Here is a 21,282-nt window from a genome sequence, read left to right as displayed (position 1 = left end):
CTCCCGCAATGTTGCAGTGCCGCTAAAAATCTCTTATCGCTGCTATTACTAGTAAAGAAAATAAATATTTTTAAAAATTTTTTTTATTGGATATGTTTTATAGAAGAAAGTAAAAAATGTGTTTTTTTTTTTCAAAGTTGTTGCGCTTTTTTTGATTATAGCTCAAAAATAAAAACCGTAGAGGTGATCAAATACCACCAAAATAAAGCTCTATTTGTGGGACAAAAAGGACATAAAAATTATTTGGGTACAGCATCGCACAACTGCGCAATTGTCAGTTAAAAAAACGCAGTGCCGTTTCGCAAAAAATGGCCTGGTCATTAAGGGGGAGAAACCTTCCAGGGCTGAAGTCATGAACACAATAGCAAAAGAAACAGACATTTTTATTACAATTTTAAAATCTAGTAGGCAATAGTACCTTTTTTACTTTATTGTTGTTGTTGTTGTTTTTTTTTTTTATGCTCATTGCCAGAGGAAAGATCTAGAAAAGAAATAAAGGAAATGGAAGAGAAAATGCAACAAGTGGAAGAAGCTCGTAGAGCACAGAAGGCTGAGGAAGAGATAGCCAATATCAAGGAGACTGCTAGACAATTGATGGACAAATTTAATGAAGAGAAAAAAATTATGAACGAAAAAATTAAACAAGCCATTGAGGATAAATCAAAGGTAAAATGAATAACTTTGGGTAGCTCGTCCTGATTAGGCCTCATGCACACTGGATGTTTTTGGATGTTTTTACAGCGGCTGTTTTTTTTTTTTTTTTCTACAGTCAATAAACTCTCCAGCATGTTATCCTATGTGTCCATGCACACATAGACTGTTATCAACTGTTTTTGGGGCGTTTTTTGGCTGAAAAAAAACCCTCCAAAAACGAGTGGGTTCTGAGAGGAGTTTTCAGCTGTAAAAATGCTGTAACATCAAACAATGCCTAAAAACGCAGTTAAACACTCAAAAATGAGGCTCACCAGCGTTTAACGTTTTTGATCAATTGGAAAAAAAAATAAAACATTAAAAAAACGCTATTGCAAAAACATTGAAAAGCTCACTGCAAAACTACTGCCGTTTTTATAACGTTATTATAAAGTCCAGTCTGCATGAGTCCTTAAAGTTGAATTGCAACATAAGAGTTAGTTATTAAAAAAACAAACAAACAAAAAAAAAACACAATTATACAATAACTACTGATCAACGGTGTGACCTTCACAGTCTTCTGCTGTGCATCCCATGGACCACATACACTTCAGTGGTATTTAACACTACCTGACCCCTACCTCCATTTATTTTCTCACCCCATTTCAATATTAGATGCACTCTGAATCTACAATGGGGACGGAAAGTATTCAGACCCCCTTAAATTTTTCACTCTTTGTTATATTGCAGCCATTTGCTAAAATCATTTAAGTTCATTTTTTCCTCATTAATGTACACACAGCACCCCATATTGACAGAAAAACACAGAATTGTTGACATTTTTGCAGATTTATTAAAAAAGAAAAACTGAAATATCACACGGTCCTAGGTATTCAGACCCTTTGCTGTGACACTCATATATTTACCTCAGGTGCTGTCCATTTTTTCTGATCATCCTTGAGATGGTTCTACACCTTCATATGAGTCCAGCTGTGTTTTATTATACTGATTGGACTTGATTAGGAAAGCCACACACCTGTCTATATAAGACCTTACAGCTCACAGTGCATGTCAGAGCAAATGAGAATCATGAGGTCAAAGGAACTGCCTGAAGAGCTCAGAGACAGAATTGTGGCAAGGCACAGATCTAGCCAAGGTTACAAAAAAATTCTGCACTTAAGGTTCCTAAGAGCACAGTGGCCTCCAAAATCCTTAAATGGAAAACGTTTGGGACGACCAGAACCCTTCCTAGAGCTGGCCGTCCAGCCAAACTGAGCTATCGGGGGAGAAGAGCCTTGGTGAGAGAGGTAAAGAAGAACCCAAAGATCACTGTGGCTGAGCTCCAGAGATGCAGTCGGGAGATGGGAGAAAGTTGTAGAAAGTCAACCATCACTGTAACCCTCCACCAGTCATGGCTTTATGGCAGAGTGGCCCGATGGAAGCCTCTCCTCAGTGCAAGGCACATGAAAGCTCACATGGAGTTTGCTAAAAAAAACATCTGAAGGACTCCAAGATGGTGAGAAATAAGATTCTTTGGTCTGATGAGACCAAAAGATAGAACTTTTTGGCCTTAATTCTATGCGAATGTGTGGAGAAAACCAGGCACTGCTCATCACCTGTCCAATACAGTTCCAACAGTGAAGCATGGTGGTGGCAGCATCATGCTGTGGGGGTGTTCTTCAGCTGCAGGGACAGGACAACTGGTTGCAACTGAGGGAAAGATGAATGCGGCCAAGTACAGGGATATCCTGGACAAAAACCTTCTCCAGAGTGCTCAGGACCTCAGACTGGGCCAAAGGTTTACCTTCCAACAAGACAATGACCCTAAGCACACAGCTATAATAATGAAGGAGTGGCTTCACAACAACTCTGTGACTGTTCTTGAATGGCCCAGCCAGAGCCCTGACTTAAACCCAATTGAGCATCTCTGGAGAGACCTTAAAATGGCTGTCCACCAACGTTTACCATCCAACCTGACAGAACTGGAGAGGATCTGCAATCAGGAATAGCAGAGGATCCCCAAATCCAGGTGTGAAAAACTTTTTGCATCTTTCCCAAAAAGACTCATGGCTGTATTAGATCAAAAGGGTGCTTCTACTAAATACTGAGCAAAGGGTCTGAATACTTAGGACCATGTGATATTTCAGTTTTTCTTTTTTAATAAATCTGCAAAAATGTCAACAATTCTGTGTTTTTCTGTCAATATGGGGTGCGGTGTGAACAATAATGAGGTAAAAAAATGAACTTAAATGATTTTAGCAAATGGCTGCAATATAACAAAGAGTGAAAATACTGAATACTTTCCGTCCCCACTGTATCCTCCTGGTTTTAAGACTTTCCACCAGTTTTTTTTTTTCAGTGATGAGAATTCTGCACATGTCCAAATTTCTTGCAATCCTTTTGCCCATGAGTGCCATTATTATCAGACCACCTGCATCCTGAAAAGTGATTGTCTACATCACAGTTTCTTTTTCTAGAACAACCATTCTTAGCTAGGGTTCCTCCACAGGTTGCTAGGGGTCCCTTTAGCTGTGGCTGATTGACCTTTTCTTGATGCTATAGGGCCAGTGCCATTGGGCAGAGCAAGCTGCAGGACATCAATGATCATTTTGGCTGTGTAAGGGGCATTTATTTCCCAAATTACCCCCAATAAATTGGTTTTAGCAGATGTGAGACCTAAAAATTATTTCAAGGGTTCATATGGGATAAAAATCTTGAGAACGGCTGTTCTAGTGTAAATCGCCAATTTAGTCTATATAATCTGTAATATATATGCACAGTGCATAAACTCCTACTGCAACAGCTATTTAAAGTGGAAATTTAGTCAGAGAATTATTAAGTCCTGCTAAATCACTTCATGCTGGCCCCTTTTGCAGGTATAGCTATTTAAAACATTAAAAACAAGTGCCTATACTCTTTAAAATACAGTAATACACTGTCTCACTTTGCTCTGCACAAGCTCAGTTTCTCTATATTGTTTGTCATTGTGCTGAAAATGTAGAGGCCAATCTGCTGATGGACTAAAGATCTACTGCTGCTCAGGGGCTCTGGGCTTCAGAAAAATGGCAACCTCTTGCATGAAGAAACACGTTGGAGGCAATTTACAACACACACTAGCATAATTATTAATGTATGTTCCTTAAACACTATTTTCATTGAATTCATTTGAGTAAAGTTCCCCTTTAACTGTAAACACTGCAGGTCTAACCCTTAAGCAGCGTACACACGGTCGGACTTTTCGACTGGACTGGTCTGACGGACCGAGTCCGGTGGACAATCCGATCGTGTGTGGGCTTCATCGGACCTTCAGCGGACTTTTCCAGTCGCGTTTGTATAGATCAGCTGCAACAGAGTTATAACTCACACACTGCAGATGCTGGGGACGTCACAGGCTCCTCCTGGGAGGAGCCTGTGACGTTCCCAGCATCTGCAGTGTGTGAGTTAGTGGTGGTGAATGAAGCGCCTCACCGCTGAGCTCTGTTGCAGCTGATCTATACAAACGCGATTTTACCTAGGAGAGGATGTGAGGGAAATGTCTTTTATCTGATGCATAGCATCCAATGGTTGTTTAATCTATGCGCAATGGATATATAATTTTTCTTTGCATGTTCGGGATTTGAGTGGAGGAGCGGAGCATAATTTAAATTAAAGAAGAAGTGAAAGAAATGAAAGTAAAAACTTTTTTGACACTATTTTATCTCAACTTTGTCACATTATAACTGGCACTGATTAGTCATGTTATAAACACCTGATGAACCGTGAGCACTTTACATGAAGGATTTTTTAGGAAAAGGAATTCATCTTTATACATTTGTATTTATTTATATTTGGTAAATTTCAAGTGGTATGTTATACACTTATATATATGTATTTATAATTTTTAGAAGCAGCAGATATGTTTGTGAGCACGTGCATATTATATTAAGTTTTATCACACACGCATTTTTATGAGCACACCACGTTTATAACAGAGGGATAAGTTTGATTTATATTTTACTTTAAACATTGCAAGAAGTTTTTAGATTATTAAGAGCACTTGATGGTGTTTTAGAAAGTATTGTATATTTTTTTATAACTCGTCACTAATCACAATGGGTATATGAGGATAATATCAGCGCAATTAACCACCATACCATTTATAGATTTGAAACATGCTTCAAATCTTTATGTCTCTGCCGGACCCAGAAATCCGCTCGTCTGTATGCTAGTCCGACGGACAAAAACCGACGCTAGGGCAGCTATTGGCTACTGGCTATCAACTTCCTTATTTTAGTCCGGTGTACGTCATCACATACAAATCCATCTGACTTTTGTTGTGATCGTGTGTAGGCAAGTCCGTTCGTTAAAAAGTCTGTTGGAAGTCTGTCGAAAGTCCGCTGAAAGTCCGTCGGACCAGTCCGGTCGAAAAGTCCGCCCGTGTGTACGTGGTTTTACAAGTCCCAATGTAATTAAAACATATGTGACCAGACCAAATTTAGCACTTTTGGTATGCGGCGGTTTATGTTGCAATCATTTCTGGACAGTCTCAAGGTGTCCCTGTCTCCACACAGACTGGGGACTCACTGAGCTATCCTTCTTAACGTACAATGCAAGAGGCCAGTTTCTAAATGTTTAACCCCTTTGTTAGGGCAGACAGTTTTCAAATCTAGTTTACAACTGATAATGCAGAGCTGCTAGCACAGGGAAGGCCGTGTTATTTCTGTAAAATATTGCTCAGTAACCTCCCTCTAAACCTTACAAAAGCAGAGGACACCAATTAGGATTTTTAAGCAAGTCAGTAATTGCGTGATAGGTAACCAGTGATCTTTTTTTTTTTTTTTTATGCTATGTTAATTCCAACAGTGGAAATATACTTTAAAAGATGTGCTAAAAATCAGTACAGTCTTCACTACTAGAAAATAGACATTTAAAAAAAAAATTAATTTAGACATGAAATATACCTGCTCTTTCTTTTTAAATTGCAGACAATCAAAAGAGCATAAGCAATCTACTGCAAATATGTAGAGTTTTTTTGTTTTTGTTTTTCAGCATAAAAAGATTACACATTTATTTGTTTAATTAAAGGAGAAATAGGGTACAAAGCTCTTTGGCCCTTCTTCTCCTGTGAGTCTTAGGAGTGTACTTCATTCTGCCCTCCTGTGACCCGTTTTCAGCCGACAGTGGGCTAAAGTCCAGAGTTAGTCTAGGCTCTGGAAAGATCCTGACTTTAATGTCAGGATCCACCCAAATGCATGATCAGCAGCTGACTCAACCTATCAATGAGGTGCTGAGAGCCTGAGCTAGCCTTTCTCATCCCCTCCACAGCCTGGCACTCCCTAGAATGCTGGAGGGGGAGAGCAGAAAGTCTGTGACTTATCAGTCTTAGAAGTAGTGGGGGACAACTGCTGCATTCACATAGATGAGTATGATTTTTTTTTTTTTAGATTCCCATACTTTTCTTTTAAGATGATATCTGCATGCTCTATCCTTCTCACATAGGATCTTTGCTAAAAAGGAGTACTGCCCAACAAATCAGTTTGTTTTTTCTTGCTTGAGGCTCAGTAAAATTTAGCTCTAATTTAGTTGCATATACCAAAAGCCCAGTCTCTCCATCTTCCATTATGGCCTAGTTAAAACACTTATCTCTCCCTCTTATATTGCTGGCCTGGGCCCCAATCAAACTGCTTACATATTCTCCAGCCACTGTGCCATATGGGGTTGCTGTTGTCTCTGAAACATGACACTGTAACTTTTTCTGGTCGCCTTAACAACTGCCTCATGTCTGAAGTTTGAGTGTGTTTTGGTGCGCTCTGGATTGACATTTTGTTAATCTTTTTTACACAATATAGTGTGGTACAGTGTGGCACAGAAAAGCAATGATACGTGACTTGAAATTGTTTGACAATACATATACAGTCAATATGGTTTATCACTGCTACTCCAATCATTGGGGTTGATTTACTAAAACTGTGCACAATCTGCACAATCTGGTGCAGCTCTGTATAGAATGAGCTTCCAGGATTTTTGTCATAGCCTAATTGAAGAAGCTGAAGTTAGAAGCTGATTGGGTACCATGCACAGCTGCACCAGATTATTGCACTCTCTAGTTTTAGTAAATCAACCCCAATGATTGTTTGGTGTAGCAGTGATAGACCATATCACTATCAACTGTTTACATATTGTCAAACAGTGTCAAAACAAGTAAAATATCATTGCTTGTCATGTTCTTTTCTGTACCACACTATTTTCTGTCTTGTAAAAAAACCTACATTATAGAGATACTTTCTTTTGGAAATCAACCCTGTTGGGGTGTAGCGGTATGTAAATCAAAGAATAAACCAAAATTAAACTATATTATTACATATGTTATTTATGTGGTGCAACAATATGGTGTCTGTGAAAGCATGTACAGATTTAAGGCATCCCCTAAGAATGTATTTGAAGGATTTTACTATTTTCAATGTTGCCCTTTTAGCCACAGGAAAATACACTGCTCATTTTACTCACTTTACTGACAAGGCCTCACAACACTTATATCTGCTCTGAGATTCTGCAAGAGCAATCAAATGACCAAAAGCATAGGCATTTGGTCTTGTGATCATGTGATCTTTACTAAAGCAGTGGTCCTCAACCTCAGTCCTCAAGTACCCCAACAGGCCATATTTTAAGTTTTTCCTTACTTCGCACAGCTGCTTTAAATCAATATCAATGACATGCTATTGATAAGAGCTATTTTATTCAAGGGAAGTTCTCAAAACATGGCCCGTTGGGGGTACTTGAGGACTGAGGTTGAGAACCACTGTGCTAAAGGGAAGCACCACAGTTCAGATGGACCATGGCATCCCATAAGAGCAGCTTCTGTAGAAAATACATTTTTGGTTATCTGTTATCCTATGATAACTAGGCAAAAAGTTATTGGCTAAAGTATGAAGCAGAACTAAAGCTTGCCAATTTCCACTGTTGACGCGTCTAGTGATACGGCTTTTAATATAAAAGACAACCCAAAAATAACAGCAGCACTTCATTTGGAATCTGGTCACTGGCCCTTCTGTCTTCTCCTGGTCCTCTTCCGGGCCCATCATTTTCTTCCTTTGGCCATTCGGCAGCCACCAGTGGTGTAACTCCTCTGCATACATTGCTTCAGCACTCAGCTTTTGATTTTTAGCATCTTGCAGATGTCTGTAATGTGCCAAGCATGACGTTGCAGTGCACTTGCAGTAGCAGACGTTTGACAAAAGACACTTATGCCGCATACACACGATCGTTTTTCTCGTCGGAATAAACTCCGAAGGTTTTTCCGACGGAGTTCCGACGGAGTTCCGACGGTGTTCCACTGAAACTGTCTTACCTACACATGATCACACCAAAGTCCGACCATATAGAACGCAGTGACATACAACACGTACGACGGGACTAGAAAAAGGAAGTTCAATAGCGAGTAACCATTAGCTTACGTCTTGCACTTGCTTCAGAGCATGCGTCCTTTTTGGTCCGTCGGAACAGCATAGAGACGAGCGGTTTTCTCGATAGGGATTGATTCCATCGGAAAGATTTAAAACATGTTCTATTTCTAGGTCCGTCAGAGTTTTCAAAAACAAAAGTCCGATGAGGCCCACACACGATTGGAATATCCAATGAAAAGATGCCGTCGGGCTTTCGACCGTGTGTACGCGGCATTAGGAGTCTATTTAATAAGCATTTATTACACGAATGTCAGAAGCATTCCTGCAAGCTAAACAAAATGTCACTGTCATTTTTGTAAGAGATGAATGCCTGTATTTTCAACTCCTTCTAGTGGCCAAATTGCAGTTTAGTTTCTCAATTACTTCAATGAGAAAACTATACCGCATTGTGGCCACTAGATAGAGCTGATGATAAGGGCGTTAACCACTTCCGGGCTGGGCCAATTCTGACACCCCCTTCTACATGTAAAATATCAGTTTTTCTTTTACTAGAAAACTACTTAGAACTCCCAATAGAGGCCATAGAGAATAAAATGGCAGGTGTTGCATATTTTTTATGTCAGATGCTATTTGCACAGCGGCTTTTCAAATCCAATTTTTTGGGGAAAAAATACACTTTAATAATATACAAAACACATTTTTTTGGTAAAATATAAAAGATGAATTTTAAAAGCCTTTACAAATTACAAGTTTAGAGTTACACAGGAGATCTGGAGCAGGGTCGGTGCTAGACTATTTTGCATCCTAGGCAAGACCAGCTACAATTTTGTTGTAACTTATTTCATATTTATAATAATAAATACACCCAGAAGTAGGATATATGGGTATTATAACTAGGAGTCGGACATGAAGCTATATGAAGGGTGGAGGGGGAAATATAAACCTTTTATATTAAAGTAGTACTAAAAGCTGATAATTTTTTTTTCATGGATATGATCATTTTAAATATAATGCACAATACTGGTAAACTTTTACTTTAAATGTAATATATATATATATATACATACATACAGTGGGGACGAAAAGTATTCAGACCCCCTTACATTTTTCACTCTTTGTTATATTGCAGCCATTGCCCAAAATCATTTAAGTTCATTTTTTTTCCTTATTAATGTATACACAGCACCCCATATTGACAGAAAAACACACAATTGTTAACATTTATTGACATATTTATTAAAAAAGAAAAACTGAAATATCACATGGTCCTATGTATTCAGACCCTTTGCTCAGTATTTAGTTGAAGCACCCTTTTGATCTAATACAGCCATGAGTCTTTTTGGGAAAGATGCAACAAGTTTTTCACACCTGGATTTGGGGATCCTCTGCCATTCCTCCTTGCAGATCCTCTCCAGTTCTGTCAGGTTGGATGGTAAGCATTGGTGGACAGCCATTTTTAGGTCTCTCCAGAGATGATCAATTGGGTTTAAGTCAGGGCTCTGGCTGGGCTATTCAAGAACAGTCAGGGAGTTGTTGTGAAGCCACTCCTTCCTTATTTTAGCTGTGTGCTTAGGGTCATTGTCTTGTTGGAAGGTAAACCTTTGGCCCAGTCTGAGGTCCTGAGCACTCTGGGGAAGGTTTTCGTCCAGGATAACCCTGTACATTGCCGCATTCATCTTTCCCTCGATTGCAACCAGTCGTCCTGTCCCTGCAGCTGAAGAACACCCCGACAGCATAATGCTTCCACCACCATGCTTCACTGTTGGGACTGTATTGGACAGGTGATGAGCAGTGCCTGGTTTTCTCCACACATACCGCTTAGAATTAAGGCCAAAAAGTTCTATCTTGGTCTCATCGGACCAAAGAATCTTATTTCTCACCATCTTGAAGTCCTTCAGGTGTTTTTTTAGCAAACTCCATGCGGGCTTTCATGTGTCTTGCACTGAGGAGAGGCTTCCGTCGGGCCACTTTGCCATAAAGCCCCGACTGGTGGAGGGCTACAGTGATGGTTGACTTTCTACAACTTTCTCCCATCTCCCGACTGCATCTCTGGAGCTCAGCCACAGTGATCTTTGGGTTCTTCTTTACCTCTCTCACCAAGGCTCTTCTCCCCCAATAGCTCAGTTTGGTCGGACGGCCAGCTCTAGGAAGGGTTCTGGTTGTCCCAAACATCTTCCATTTAAGGATTATGGAGGCCACTGTGCTCTTAGGAACCTTAAGTGCAGCAGAAATTTTTTTGTAACCTTGGCCAGATCTGTGCCTTGCCACGATTCTGTCTCTGAGCTCTTCAGGCAGCTCCTTTGACCTCATGATTCTCATTTGCTCTGACATGCACTGTGAGCTGTAAGGTCTTATATAGACAGGTGTGCAGCTTTCCTAATCAAGTCCAATCAGTGTAATCAAACACAGCTGGACTCAAATTAAGGTGTAGAACCATCTCAAGGATGATCAGAAGAAATGGACAGCACCTGAGTTAAATATATGAGTGTCACAGCAAAGGGTCTGCATACTTAGGACCATGTGATATTTCAGTTTTTCTTTTTTAATAAATCTGCAAAAATGTCAACAATTGTTTGTTTTTCTGTCAATATGGGGTGCTGTGTGTAAATTAATGAGGAAAAATAACTTAAATGATTTTAGCAAATGGCTGCAATATAACAAAGAGTGAAAAATTTAAGGGGGTCTGAATACTTTCCGTTCCCACTGTATATATATGTATATATATATATATATATATATATATATATATATATATATATATATATATATATATATATATATATATATATATATATATATATAATATATCAGAAACATATATATATATATCAGAAACATATATATATATCAGAAACTGTTGAGACAAACGTCCGCTAATACATCATTGTGCCTTCAATACACATGTGGGCTGTATTTACTATGTTTGTTCTGTACAATTTTTTGTTGCAACAACTCCCAATCGACTTGTTGTTTACTGTGTTTACACATTTTATTATTGTGTTTCAATAAATTTTGAATTATTTTATACTCTGTTGGTTTAATCAGGTACTGCTATAGTCCATCCAACCCCCCCTATGGGGAGACAAGGCCTAATTGGAGTGGCTCTTGCTCTCTTCTCCCCTCCCCTCCCTTCCCTCTCAATCTATTAATCTAGGATGATGGTACCGGGTAATTACAATATTAAATAATCCCTGTGGCAATTTCCCTCTATTCAGTTATCTAGTTATACCCACTTGCAGTATGCCTTGGGTTTTGCCAATATTTCCCACAATACAGTATCCCTCAGGCATGTCCAAAATCCGGCCTGCAGGCCAATCACGGCCCGTGTTCTGGTTTTGAACGTCCTGCCTGGTTATCTGGACATATATAACTTTTGTGGCCCCCAACAATCTCCCAGCACTGGCGCCACAAAAGATATATATATACCGGCTGCTTTGGAGGGGATAGGGAGGAGGCGGGACAAGAGCCGTGCACACAGGAGTATTTCCTGTTTACATGGCAGCCTCTGTAATAGGAAGTCCCGTCTGCGGCACTGCCATTAGACGACTGTTCTGTCCATCAAAGAAGGTGGGACTTTCTATTAAAGAGGCCGCTGAGAAAACAGGAGATTCTCCTGTATGAAATCTTTTGATGCTCGTCTCGCCCCCTCCCTATCCCCTCCAAGGCTGCAGATGGATGGGCAAAACTTCAGGCTGCACTGATGGCAATGGAGAGTCTGCATTCCTGGCAAAGGTGAGTCTGCATTCCTGGCAATGGTGGGTGCTGCATTCCTGGCATTGGTGGGTGCTGCATTCCTGGCAATGGTGGGTGCTGCATTCCTGGCATTGGTGGGTGCTGCATTCATGGCAATGGTGGGTGCTGCATTCCTGGCAATGGTGAGTGCTGCATTCCTGGCAATAGTGGGTGCTGCATTCCTGGCAATGGTGGGTGCTGCATTCCTGGCAATACTGGGTGCTGCATTCATGGCAATGCTGGGTGCTGCATTCCTGGCAATGGTTGGTGCTGCATTCCTGGCAATGGTGAGTGCTGCATTCATAGCAATAGTGGGTGCTGCATTCCTGGCAATGATGGGTGCTGCATTCATGGCAATGGTGGGTGCTGCATTCATGGCAATGGTGGGTGCTGCATTCATAGCATTGGTGGGTGCTGCATTCATGGCAATGGTGGGTGCTGCATTCCTGGCAATGGTGGGTGCTGCCTTCCTGGCAATGGTGGGTGCTGCATTCATAGCAATGATGGGTGCTGCATTCATAGCAAAGGTGGGTGCTGCATTCCTGGCAATGGTGGGTGCTGCATTCCTGTAATGGTGGGTGCTGCATTCCTGGCAATGGTGGGTGCTGCATTCATGGCAATGGTGGGTGCTGCATTCCTGCCATTGGTGGGTGCTGCTTTCATGGCAATGCTGGGTGCTGCATTCCTGGCAATGGTGGGTGCTGCATTCATGGCAATGGTGGGTGCTGCATTCCTGGCAATGGTGAGTGCTGCATTCTTGGCAATGGGGAGTGCTGCATTCCTGGCAATGGTGGGTGCAGCATTCCTGGCAATGGTGGGTGCTGTATTCCTGGCAATACTGGGTGCTGCATTCCTGGCAATGGTGGGTGCTGCTTTCATGGCAATGCTGGGTGCTGCATTCATGGCAATGCTGGGTGCTGCATTTCTGGCAAATTTGGGTGCTGCATTCCTGGCAATGGTGGGTGCTGCATTCCCCATATTAACTCTTACAGGAGAGAATTTGCCTTCCTAAGGGTAGATTTCATCTCACTTCCTGTTGTCTCCTTTCATTTGCAAGTAGGAGTCGTTTGTAAGTTGGATGTTTGAAAGTAGGGGCCTGCCCTCTATACTCTGAAGAAATTGGGGCCTTAGGTGTTGGTGTTGCCACAGCACTGTAAGCCCTCACAGTTACTCTTGGTGGGCGCAGGAATGGGCCCTGCTGTGAAGTATTAGATCAAGAATTGAAATTACATGTCCCTGTTAAGCAGGGTCTGAAAATTTGGGCCTTGGGCACTGGTGCCACAACACTGCAACCCCTCACAGATACTCTAGTTGGAGTGCAGGAATGATCCCTGCTGCAAAGTATTGCATCAAAAATTGTAATTACACACCCCTGTTAAACAGGGGCAGAAAAATTGGGCCTTAGCCACTGCTGCAACAACACTGCAACCAGGGGCGTAACTACCACCATAGCGACCCATGCTGGTGATATGGGGCCCGCAGCCGAGTGGGGCCCAGTGAGGATAAGAGCACCGCCAGCACAGTCTCACAGCCAGGAGAAGAGAGAGGAAAGGAAGATGCGAGCTGTCTGTATCAGCAGAGATCTGAATTGCCCAATGTAAGAGATTTCATTAGAACTTCCAGTGTTCCCGGGGCTCACGTCACATAGCTCCACCTTTTGGCCCGGTGCCTTTGATAGACAGAACACTGATCCAATGCGGGACATGTGACGTCATCAAAGGCTTCAGGCCAAGAGGTGGGGCTATGTGACGATGAGCCCCGGGAAGACAGGAAATTCAAATGAAAGATATTACAGCGGGCAATCCCACTCTCTGCTGATCCGGGTGGCTTGCCTCTTCCTCTGCATAGGTGGGGCTGTATGGGGCACAGGCAGACCAGGCTGTATTGGGCACAGGTCATGCTGTATGGGGCACAGGTCACGCTGTATTGGGCACAGGCCACGCTGTATTGGGCACAGGTCACGCTGTATGTGGCACAGGTCACGCTGCATTGACACTAGGGCAGCTGTGGGGGGGGGCTGTTTGCAGGGGGGCCCCTTACAACATTTTGCTATGGGGCCCTGCTATTTCTAGTTACGCCCCTGACTGCAACCCCTCAAAATTGTAATTATACACCCCTGTTAAGCAGGGGCTGAAAATGTGAGCCTTGGGCACTGGTGCTGGTGCCACAACACTGCAACCCCTCACAGATACTCTAGTTGGAGTGCAGGAATGATCCCTGCTGCAAAGTATTGCATCAAAAATTGTAATTACACACCCCTGTTAAAAAGGGGCAGAAAAATTGGGCTTTAGCCACTGCTGCCACAACACTGCAACCCCTCACAGATGCTATAGTTGGAGCGCAAGAATGAGCCCTTTGCAGCAAAAATTGTAATTATATGCCCCTGTTTAAATAGGGGCAGAAAAATTGGGCCTTGGCCACTGGTGGCGGTGCCCAGAACCAAAAATGTTCTTACAAGCTATCAGCATGAAAATTGAGGAGGAAGAGGATTGTCACTCAGCATAACAGGATAGTCACTCAGCATCAGTATAGGCAGTCTTGAAGGGATCTCACGTAAAAAAAAAAATCAATCGGTTACATCATCATCAGGTGCTTGGTAGCTGATGATCCAAGACTGATTCATTTTTATGAAGGTCAGCCGATCGACCAGTTCGGTGGACAGGCGCACCCTGTGATCGGTTCCAAAGCCTCCAGCAGCACTGAATGTGCTTTCCGAAAGAACGCTGGATGCAGGACAGGCCAGTAGCTCAATTGCATACTGTGCAAGCTCTGGCCAGTGATACATCCTCAAGACCCAGTAACCCAGAGGATTTTCAGTGGGAAAGGTGTCCAAGATTGATCTTGCCCCTAGGTAATCCTGCACCATGTGAATCAGACGCTGACGATGGTTGCTGGAACCGATCAGACCTTGGGGCTGCAGACTAAAAAATTGTCTGAATACATCGGTCAGGCGGCCAAATTCTCCACCGCTCCTTCTGTGAATGACCGAAGCCTGCGAACGGACCGAAAGTTCGCACGAACGTTAGAACCCCATTGACGTCTATGGGACTTGAACGTTCAAAATCAAAAGTGATCATTTTAAAGGCTAATTTGCATGGTATTGTCATAAAAAGGGTTTGGGGACCCGGGTCCTACCCCAGGGGACATGTATCAATGCAAAAAAAACTTTTAAAAACGGCCGTTTTTTCGGGAGCAGTGATTTTAATGATGCTTAAAGTAAAAAAAAAAAAAAGTGAAATATTCCTTTAAATATCGTACCTGGGGGGTGTCTATAGTATGCCTGTAAAGTGACGCGTGTTTCCCGTGTTTAGAACAGTCCCTGCACCAAATGTCATTTTTTTAAGGAAAAAATCTCATTTAAAACTGCTTGCGGGTTTAATGTAATGTCCGGTCCTGGCAATATGGATGAAAATCAGTGAGACAAACACCATGGGTACCCCCCAGTCCATTACCAGGCCTTTTGGGTCTTGTATGGATACTAAGGGGAACCCCGCACGCAAATTAAAATAAGGAAAGGTGTGGGGCCACCAGGCCCTATATACTCTGAACAGCAGTATACAGGCGGTGCAAACAAGACAGGGACTGTAGGTTTGTTGTTAAGTAGAATCTGTTTGTCATTTTGAATGGGTTCATTTTTAACGTGTTTAGCTCCATCCACAAAATCTTTTTTAAGCTTTTTGGAAAACATAGGGAAGGGTTATCACCCCTGTGACATTTGTTTTGCTGTCTTTCCTCCTCTTTAGAAGATTTCACCTCACTTTTTGTCCCAATGACAAATGCTTTTTGAGAATTTGGGGTTTTTTTGTGGAACAAGGATTGGAAAGCATCAGTGGAAAGGAGAAATGTTTTTTTCCATATTAACTCTTACAGGAGAGAATTTCCCTTCCTAGGGGTAGATTTCATCTCACTTCCTGTTGTCTCCTTCCATTTGCAAGTAGGAGTCGTTTGTAAGTTAGATGTTTGAAAGTAGGGGCCTGCCCTATATACTCAGCAGAAATTTGGGCCTTAGGTGTTGTTGTGGCCACAACACTGTAAGCCCTCACAGGGCCCTGCTGTGAAATATTAGATCAAGAATTGCAATTACATGCCCCTGTTGAACAGGGGCAGAAAAACTGTGCCTTTGGTGGTGGTGGTGCTGGTGCCACAACACTGTAAGTCCTCACTCGCTCTTGGTGGGTGCAGAAATGGGCCCTGCTGTGAAATATTAGATCAAGAATTGTAATTACATGCTGCTGTTGAACAGGGGCAGAAAAATTGGGCCTTTGGTGGTGGTGGTGCTGGTGCCACAACACTGCAACCCCTCACAGACACTCTAGTTGGAATGCAGGAACGAGCCCTGCTGCAAAGTATTGCATCAAAAATTGTAATTACACGCCCCTGTTAAACAGGGGCAGAAAAATTGGGCCTTAGGCACTGGGGCTGGTGCCACAACACTGCAACCCCTCACAGACACTCTAGTTGGAACGCAGGAACGAGCCCTGCTGCAAAGTATTGCATCAAAAATTGTAATTACACGCCCCTGTTAAACAGGGGCAGAAAAATCGGGCCTTAGGCACTGGTGCTGGTGCCAAAACACTGCAACCCCTCACAGACACTCTAGTTGGAACACAGGAACGAGCCCTGCTGCAAAGTATTGCATCAAAAATTGTAATTACACGCCCCTGTTAAACAGGGACAGAAAAATCGGGCCTTAGGCACTGGTGCTGGTGCCACAACACTGCAACCCCTCACAGACACTCTAGTTGGAACGCAGGAACGAGCCCTGCTGCAAAGTATTGCATCAAAAATTGTAATTACACGCCCCTGTTAAACAGGGGCAGAAAAATTGGGCCTTAGGCACTGGTGCTGGTGCCACAACACTGCAACCCCTCACAGACACTCTAGTTGGAACGCAGGAACGAGCCCTGTTGCAAAGTATTGCATCAAAAATTGTAATTACACGCCCCTATTAAACAGGGGCTGAAAAATTGTGCCTTAGGCACTGGTGGTGGCGCCCAGAACCAAAAATGTTCTTACAAGCTATCAGCGTGATGATTGAGGAGGAAGAGGATAATTACTCAGGGATAGTCACTCAGCATCAGCATAGGCAGTCTTTGAAGGGATCTGAGATTTTTAAAAAAATTATTCGGTTACATCAGCATCAGGTACTTGGTAGCTGGTGGTGATCCAAGACTGATTCATTTTTATGAAGGTCAGTCGATCGACCGAGTCGGTGGACAGACTCACCCTGTGATCGGTTACCACGCCTACAGCAGCACTGAATGTGCGTTCCGAAAGAACGCTGGATGCAGGACAGGCCAGTAGCTCAATTGCATACTGTGCAAGCTCTGGCCAGTGATCCATCCTCAAGACCCAGTAACCCAGAGGATTTTCGGTGGGAAAGGTGTCCAAGTCAGATCTTGCCCCTAGGTATTCCTGCACCATGTAAAACAGACGCTGGCGATGGTTGCTGGAACCGATCATACCTTGGGGCTGCGGACCAAAAGACTGTCTGAACGCATCGGTCAGACGGCCACCTTCTCCACCGCTCCTTCTTTGACTGACCGAAGCCTCAGCAACTCGTTGTCCAGAAACAGGAGTTTGTAACCTCCCAGTCTCTGGGAACGCATTGCACAGACCTTTCTGCAAGGCCTCCCGAAGATGTTTCATCCTCTGCTCCCTCTGCGATGGCAAGATAAGGTCCGCAACCTTACCCTTGTAACGTGGATCAAGGAGGGTTGCCAGCCAGTATTGGTCCTTCTCCTTGATACCACGAATACGAGGATCCTTACGCAGGCTTTGCAGGATCAGGGAGGCCATGCAGCGTAGGTTTGCTGAGGCATTCGGTCCGGAGTCCTCTGGGTCACTAAGGACGACATGGTCTGCAGCCACCTCCTCCCAGCCACGTACAAGTTTATGTGTTTCTTGGGACTGATCCCTTAAAGACTGCTGCTGATGCTGAGTGCCAGGCTCCACCTCCATACTGACACAATCTTCCTCCTCCTCCTCCTCGTCCTCTTCCTGTGTGATCGGCGGGCACGCAGGAACACTGTCTGGATAAAGGGGGCCTTGAGAGCTAAGGAAGTCCTCCTCTTCCTGCCTCTGTTCTGCCTCAAGTGCCCTGTCCATTATTCCACGCAGTGTGTGCTCCAACAGGTGGACAAGGGGGACAGTGTCACTGATGCATGCACTGTCACTGCTCACCATCCTCGTGGCCTCCTCAAATGGTGACAGGACAGTGCATGCATCCCTGATCATGGCCCACTGGCGTGGGGAAAAAAAAACAAGCTCCCCTGACCCTGTCCTGGTGCCATAGTCGCACAGGTACTCATTGATGGCCCTCTGCTGCGTGTGCAGCCGCTGCAGCATGGCCAACATTGAGTTCCACCTGGTGGGCATGTCACAGATTAAGCGGTTCTTGGGCAGGTTAAACTCCTTTTGGAGGTCCGTCAGCCGAGCACTGGCATTATATGACCGGCGGAAATGCACACAGACTTTCCTGGCCTGCCTCAGGACATCCTGTAAGCCCGGGTACCTGCCCAAGAACCGCTGCACCACCAAGTTAAGGACGTGAGCCAAACAGGGCACATGGGTCATTTGTCCCTGTTGGAGGGCAGAGAGGAGGTTGGTGACATTGTCACAAACCACCATTCCTGCCTTAAGTTGGCGTGGCGTCAACCACCTCTGAACCTGCCCCTGCAGAGCTGACAGAACCTCTGCCCCAGTGTGGCTCCTGTCCCCCAAGCACACCAGCTCAAGCACCGCATGGCATCTTTTGGCCTGCGTACTTGTGTAGCCCCTTGAACGGCTACGGAGCACCGCTGGTTCCGTGGACAAAGCACAGGAAGAGGCCATGGAGGAAGAAGAAGAGGAGGGGGTGGAGGAGAGAGGTGTGTCACAATCATTAGCATTTTGGAGGCGTGGTGGTGGAACAACCTCCAACACTACTGCACCTTGTCCTGCATCCTTCCCAGCTGCCAGCAGAGTCACCCAATGCGCCGTGAAACTTAGGTAACGTCCCTGTCCATGCCTGCTGGACCATGAGTCAGCGGTAATATGCACCTTACCGCTGACCGCCCTGTCCAGCGAGGCATGGACATTGCCTTCCACATGCCGGTAGAGAGCCGGAATCGCCTTCCGTGAGAAAAAGTGGCATTTGGGTACCTGCCACTGAGGAACCGCACATTCCACAAACTCACGGAAGGGGGCAGAGTCTACCAACTGAAAAGTCAGCAGTTGAATTCTAGCAATTTTGCCAAGCTAGCATTCAACCGCTGAGCATGTGGATGGCTGGGAGCAAACTTTCGGCGGTGCAGCAGCTGGGGCAGGGAAATTTGCCTGGTACAATCTGACGTCGGTGTACCAAAAGCAGATTGCCCACAAGTACTTGGCTGTGACACACCTAATTCTACACCTTCATTCCTCTCAGTGCAGGTCTCAGAGAGGACTGAAGGTCTAGTGGGGTTGGAAATCTCAGCTGATGAGGAGCAAGGAGAGGTCCTCTTTGTTCTTTGGTGTGGGTCTTTTAGATACGCTTGCCAACGAACTGCATGGCAGGTCAACATATGTCTGGTCAAGCATGTGGTACCCAAGCGGGAGATGTTTTGGCCACGCGAGATACGTTTGAGACATATGTTGCAAATAGCAGCGGTGCGATCTGATGCACTAGTCTCAAAAAAGGCCCACACCAAAGAACTTTTTGAATAACGCGCAGAGACTGCAGCGCCCTGCACATGTGGAATTTTGGGGTGTGATGCAGTCAATGTGCTGCCCTTAGGCTGGCCCCTGGAGGGCATCCTGCCTCGTTGGTGATGTGCCGCCTCCTCCTCCTCCTCCTCTCTCCTATCAGGCACCCACGTTGAGTCAGTGACCTCATCATCCCCTCCCTCCTCATCACTGGAGCAAACCTGGCAGTATGCTGCAGCAGGGGGAGCATGACTGCCAGATTGCTGTCCTTCTTGGGCACCCCCTCTGTCCGTGCTCATGTTACTGCCTTCATCAAGCTCAGTATCATCATCAGAGCCTTCCAAACACTGGGCATCCTCCTGGAGCATGTACCCAACACTGTGGTCAAACAGTTCGAGGGACTCCTCAGGAGGACATGGTGGGGCTAGGGAAGGAGTCACTGATGACATTGAGCCGAGGGAAGAGGCCGCTGCTTTGCCAGACAAAGTACCCTGGGCATGGGTGAGAGAGGATGAGGAGGATGAGGACGGCTTGGTCATCCACTTGACCAAGTCTTCCGCATGTTGTGGATCAACACGGCCAGCTGCCGAAAAAAAGGCCAAGCGTGTCCCACGGCCACGTGCTGATGTGGATGCACCGTCTCCATGACCAGCACTAGACACAGAGCCTGCTTGCCCTCTCTTATTGGCTTGTGACTGTCTGCCTCTCCTTCTTGGCCTTCCAGACATACTAATGGCCTGTAGCTGCACTAAGCTGGGATATATATATATATATATATATATATATATATATATATATATATATGTACTGATACTGCAGCTAGCAAAATCAACTGCCTGCCTGTAGTATGAGAACACCACCAACCTTCTACAGGTAGCTTTAGCTGAACATTGTGAGGTGGACGTACCCCACTAACTTGTAGGTTTAGCTGAACACTGTGAGCAGGACGCACTGCACTAACTGTAAATAGTCTAGCTGCCTGACTGTGGTACCAATAGGATCAAAAGAACACCAGCAATTTTCTTCAGGTAGCTGTATTTACTGTAACAAGACAAGCCTGCCTGTCAGTAAGAAGATAACAGGAACGGATCTAGCTGAACACTGTGAGCAGGACGCACCCCACTAGCTTGTAGGTTTAGCTGAACACTGTGAGGTGGACGCACCCTACTAACTTGTAGGTTTAGCTGAACACTGTGAGCAGGACGCACCCCACTAACTTGTAGGTTTAGCAGAACACTGTGAGCAGGACACACTGCACTAACTGTAAATAGTCTAGCTGCCTGACTGTGGTACTAATAGAATCAAAAGAACACCAGTAATCTTCTTCAGGTAGCTTTATATACTGTAACAAGACAAGCCTGCCTGTCAGTAAGAAGATAACAGGAACGGATCTAGCTGAACACTGTGAGCAGGGCGCACTGCACTAACTGTAAATAGTCTAGCTGCCTGACTGTGGTACTAATAGGATCAAAAGAACGCCAGCAATTTTCTTCAGGTAGCTTTATATACTGTAACAAGACAAGCCTGCCTGTCAGTACGAAGATAACAGGAACGGATCTAGCTGAACACTGTGAGCAGGACGCACTGCACTAACTCTAAATAGTCTAGCTGCTTGACTGTGGTACTAGTAGGATCAAAAGAACACCAGTAATTTTCTTCAGGTAGCTGTAAATACTGTAACAAGACAAGCCTGCCTGTCAGTACGAAGATAACAGGAACGGATCTAGCTGAACACTTTGAGCAGGACGCACTGCACTAACTCTAAATAGTCTAGCTGCCTGACTGTGGTACTAACAGGATCAAAAGAACACCAGCAATTTTCTTCAGGTAGCTTTATATACTGTAACAAGACAAGCCTGCCTGTCAGTATGAA

The 21,282-nt window shown here is 44.3% G+C and overlaps 1 protein-coding gene across 1 annotated transcript in view; it reads left to right on the top strand.

The window, feature by feature from the left end:
- LOC141148315 (guanylate-binding protein 1-like) overlaps nt 1-21,282 on the top strand; it is a 136,509-nt gene that overhangs the window by 103,571 nt on the left and 11,656 nt on the right. Inside the window, exon 10 of the mRNA XM_073635635.1 lies at nt 473-666. Within this exon, the coding sequence (XP_073491736.1) occupies nt 473-666 (194 nt within the window). The remainder of the gene's footprint in view (nt 1-472; nt 667-21,282) is intronic.

The sequence above is a fragment of the Aquarana catesbeiana genome, linkage group LG06 (genome assembly GCF_042186555.1).
Source record: "Aquarana catesbeiana isolate 2022-GZ linkage group LG06, ASM4218655v1, whole genome shotgun sequence".
Lineage (NCBI taxonomy): Eukaryota > Metazoa > Chordata > Amphibia > Anura > Ranidae > Aquarana > Aquarana catesbeiana.
Note: the sequence above shows the minus strand (reverse complement) of the source record. Positions and strands in the feature narration are given on the sequence as shown.